This window comes from Temnothorax curvispinosus, unplaced genomic scaffold (assembly GCF_003070985.1).
Source record: "Temnothorax curvispinosus isolate PA1 unplaced genomic scaffold, ASM307098v1 QBEX01006174.1, whole genome shotgun sequence".
Classification (NCBI taxonomy): Eukaryota; Metazoa; Arthropoda; class Insecta; order Hymenoptera; family Formicidae; genus Temnothorax; species Temnothorax curvispinosus.
This window is the reverse complement of record NW_020215954.1, coordinates 1-3,535: the sequence shown is the minus strand read 5'-3', so window position 1 is coordinate 3,535 and position 3,535 is coordinate 1. Positions and strand designations below refer to the sequence as shown.

At 29.5% G+C, this 3,535-nt stretch overlaps 1 protein-coding gene across 1 annotated transcript; it reads left to right on the top strand.

The window, feature by feature from the left end:
- Window positions 1-6: 6 nt before the first annotated feature.
- Window positions 7-3,530, top strand: LOC112455547 (fatty acid synthase-like; the record flags this gene model as incomplete). The annotated part of the gene is given in 8 exon segments (XM_025017546.1): window positions 7-154; window positions 577-687; window positions 690-994; window positions 1,158-1,451; window positions 1,802-2,009; window positions 2,391-2,551; window positions 2,754-3,071; window positions 3,180-3,530. Coding segments are annotated over 8 exon segments (1,896 nt in total), but the record flags the coding sequence as incomplete, so codon positions are not given.
- Window positions 3,531-3,535: the final 5 nt, after the last annotated feature.

The window sequence follows — 3,535 nt, the reverse complement described above, 5'->3', positions numbered from 1 at the left end:
CAGTCGCATAATATTGATACTGCATGTAGGTCAAGTAACGTTGCTATAGTGAAAGCTTACGAGCTGATTCAGTCTGGAGAGTGCGACGCGGCCATTATCGCTTCCGCCAATCTATGCCTCCATCCTTATGTACAATTTCAATTTTACCATCTAGGTATGTATTTATTATATCTTATTATAGTGTATATTATATATTGTATGGATTATAAACATTTTTTTATTTGTTTATTTATATCTCATTTATTTCCATCTTTACGCAAATTTCAGATTTTAAATAAATAATTATTGATTCAGATAATCATTGATTATATGTCGTTCTTGTTATATTAATACGATATCTGAGCAATTTCCACGTCAAATCGGACGAGAATGATCTCGTAATTTAAATTGATCGAAATCGACAAACTCTTGTTGTGTGTAAATTATATTAAGATTATGTTATTATTTTACGTTTTTGTTTATCCAATAACGTTCTCTGTGAAACAATCGCCTATGCTTCCTTTCTATCCTTACACTTAGATATTGAATCGAAGCTTAAAAAACTTTATTTAATAACATGAATTAATTTTCTTCTAGGGGTTTTATCTTCTGATGGTTACTGTAAACCCTTTGACGAGGAAGGCGCCGGATATATGCGTAGCGATACGGTCGCGGTAGTATATCTGCAAAAGGCAAAAAATGCAAGAAGGATTATGCAACCCTTGTACACGGTAAAATAAATTGCGATGGTTTTAAAGCAGAAGGTATTACTTTTCCATCGGTCGAAAAGCAAAAAATATTGTTGAGTAAATTTTATAAGGAATGTGAAATTTCGCCCAATGAGTTATCTTACGTAGAGGCCCATGCAACTGGTACTCTTGCCGATGATCCCATAGAAGTTATGGCCATTGACCAGACTTTATGCGCTAAAAGAAACACTCCTTTATTGATGGGTTCGATAAAATCAAATATTGGACATTCCGAACCCGCCAGTGGCCTTTGTCAAATCGCAAAGGTACATTTGTAATAAAATGATTTAACACTGACTTTGCTTAAAATGTGATTATAGCAATTTATATTTTTTTATATTGTTACAATTATAATACATATGTATATAACACATTTATATAAAATAATTACTATAATTACTGCTAATAAAAAGATGTGATTTCTTAAAGGTATTATTAGCGATGGAAACTGGTATAATTACGCCTACTATACACTTCAAGCGTCCGCGAAAAGAGTTAACTGCTATTATCGAAGGAAGAATAAAGATCGTCACTGAACCAACAGAATGGGAGGGTGGTTATGTAGGTATCAATTCTTTTGGGTTTGGAGGGGTTAATGGCCACATATTATTAAAATCAAATCCAAAACAAAAAATCAACAATAGAGCTTCGAATGATGACTTACCTAGGCTTGTAACTGTATCTGGTCGTACGGAGGAAGCAGTTAAAATCATCTTAGATGATGTAAGCAAACATTATAATGGCTTATTTTATTTATTTCAGAAATAATTTTTGACATTAGTTTTTTGTATTATTATAAATATAACAAACTTAGCAATTAAATATACACACGTGTATTTATATAGTGTCTAAAAAGATATTTGCGTACATAATCACTTTCGAAATTATTTCGAATTTGCACAAAAAAGAAAAGTCAATGTATTAAATATATATTTATTTAATATATTAAGTAATAATAATGCATTTAATAATTCCTAAAGTAAAACACTGCAGAATAAAACAATATTATTGCCTTTTTTTGTGTAAAATTATTCCAAGGATTATAGGATGTACATTCTTGTTACTGAATGCAGGTGCGAAATCGACCAATAGATGCTGAGTTTATATCTCTGCTACATCATATTCATAATAATGATATAGAAGGTCATCCTTACAGAGGATACATGATAACTGGGTCTAAAATACCTCATAATACAATTAATAAAATAGAACATACTTCATATGTCAGAAGACCGATTTGTTTCATATTTTCTGGATTAGGAACTCAATGGTTTGGGATGAGTAAGTAAATATACTATTATAAAATATTTTAAATGTACATTCAACAAAGAAGAATGTTAAGTTATAGAATATATAAGTATACAGAAAGTACAAATATAGTGTTACGATCATGATCCTAACATATTCCTAGTATGTTATCAAACTTAATATAATATACACATAAAAATTTGATTTATTTCTTACTATTTATTAAGAACTTAATTTATTACAGTTAACAAGTAAAATAAAATTTTATCCTAAAACAAATACTACAATATGGGAAGAGGCTAGAGTTTCTTACGTACCCTTACCGATAACTAAAAAAATCTAAATATCTAAATACGCGGATGCATGTACATATCTGTATATTGAAATTTCAAAATTTTATTAAAATTTTAATAGGTCGCGCGCTAATGAAATTCCCAGTGTTTGCCAAGGCAATCCAAAAATGTGGTATCGTTTTGAGATCTTACGGCATATCACTTACAGATATTTTAACAAGTAATAATAAAAATATTTTTGATAATATTTTTAATTTTTTATTGGGTCTTATTGGACTACAGGTAAGAAAAAAAACTCTTTGCTTGGCCTTCATAAATTATACTATATATATATGTATATATATATGTATATATATATGTATGTATATATATATACATACCAAATTTTATAAAGATAATTTAAAAAAATTATTTTATAATTACTTCACAATCCTAATCTTTATTTAAACCAAATGGGAAGCTATTTCTTTTATATGTATCGCAGATTGGATTAGTTGATCTTTTAACATCTATTGGTGTAATCCCCGATTTTATAATTGGTCACTCCATTGGTGAACTAATCTGTGGATATGCCGATGGATGTTTAACGGCCGAAGAAACGATTCTGTCAGCATATTTCATCGGTTTAGCCCTTCACGAATCGAAAATAATTAATGGCTCCATGGCTGAAATTAATCTCGACCTTGAAACCTTAAAAGTTATGTGTCCTTCGGATATCGATATAGCTTGTTACAATAGTTCTTCTAATTTTATTGTAAGCGGACCAACGAATTCTATAAAAACATTCCTCACCAAATTGCAGGTATATATTAATGGTTATAAACAATATAATCTTTCTTCTATCTAGTTTCTTTAATTGTTTTATTAAACAAGCAATTAATCATACTTATAATTTTATTCATTCTTTTAGGCGAATAATATATCTATAAAAGAAATTTCTTGTGGTTATATACCTTTTCATAGTCGTTACATCAAACCTGTTGTAGCTAAGTCTGAAGAATACTTGAACCAAACATTACCACAAAAAAAGTTTCACAGCTCAAAGTGGCTGAAAACATCCTCTCACGAGTACTCCAATACTATACCTTTATGTTCAAAATATTATACAAATCACTTGTTGTCTCCGGTGTTATTCGCAAAGACGATACGTTCAATTCCAAAAGATACAGTAACAATTGAAATTTCTTCTCAGAATATTCTTCAATACATTTTGAATAATTATTTATACTCTACAGTAACAAACGTAGCGCTATATGAACAAACCGA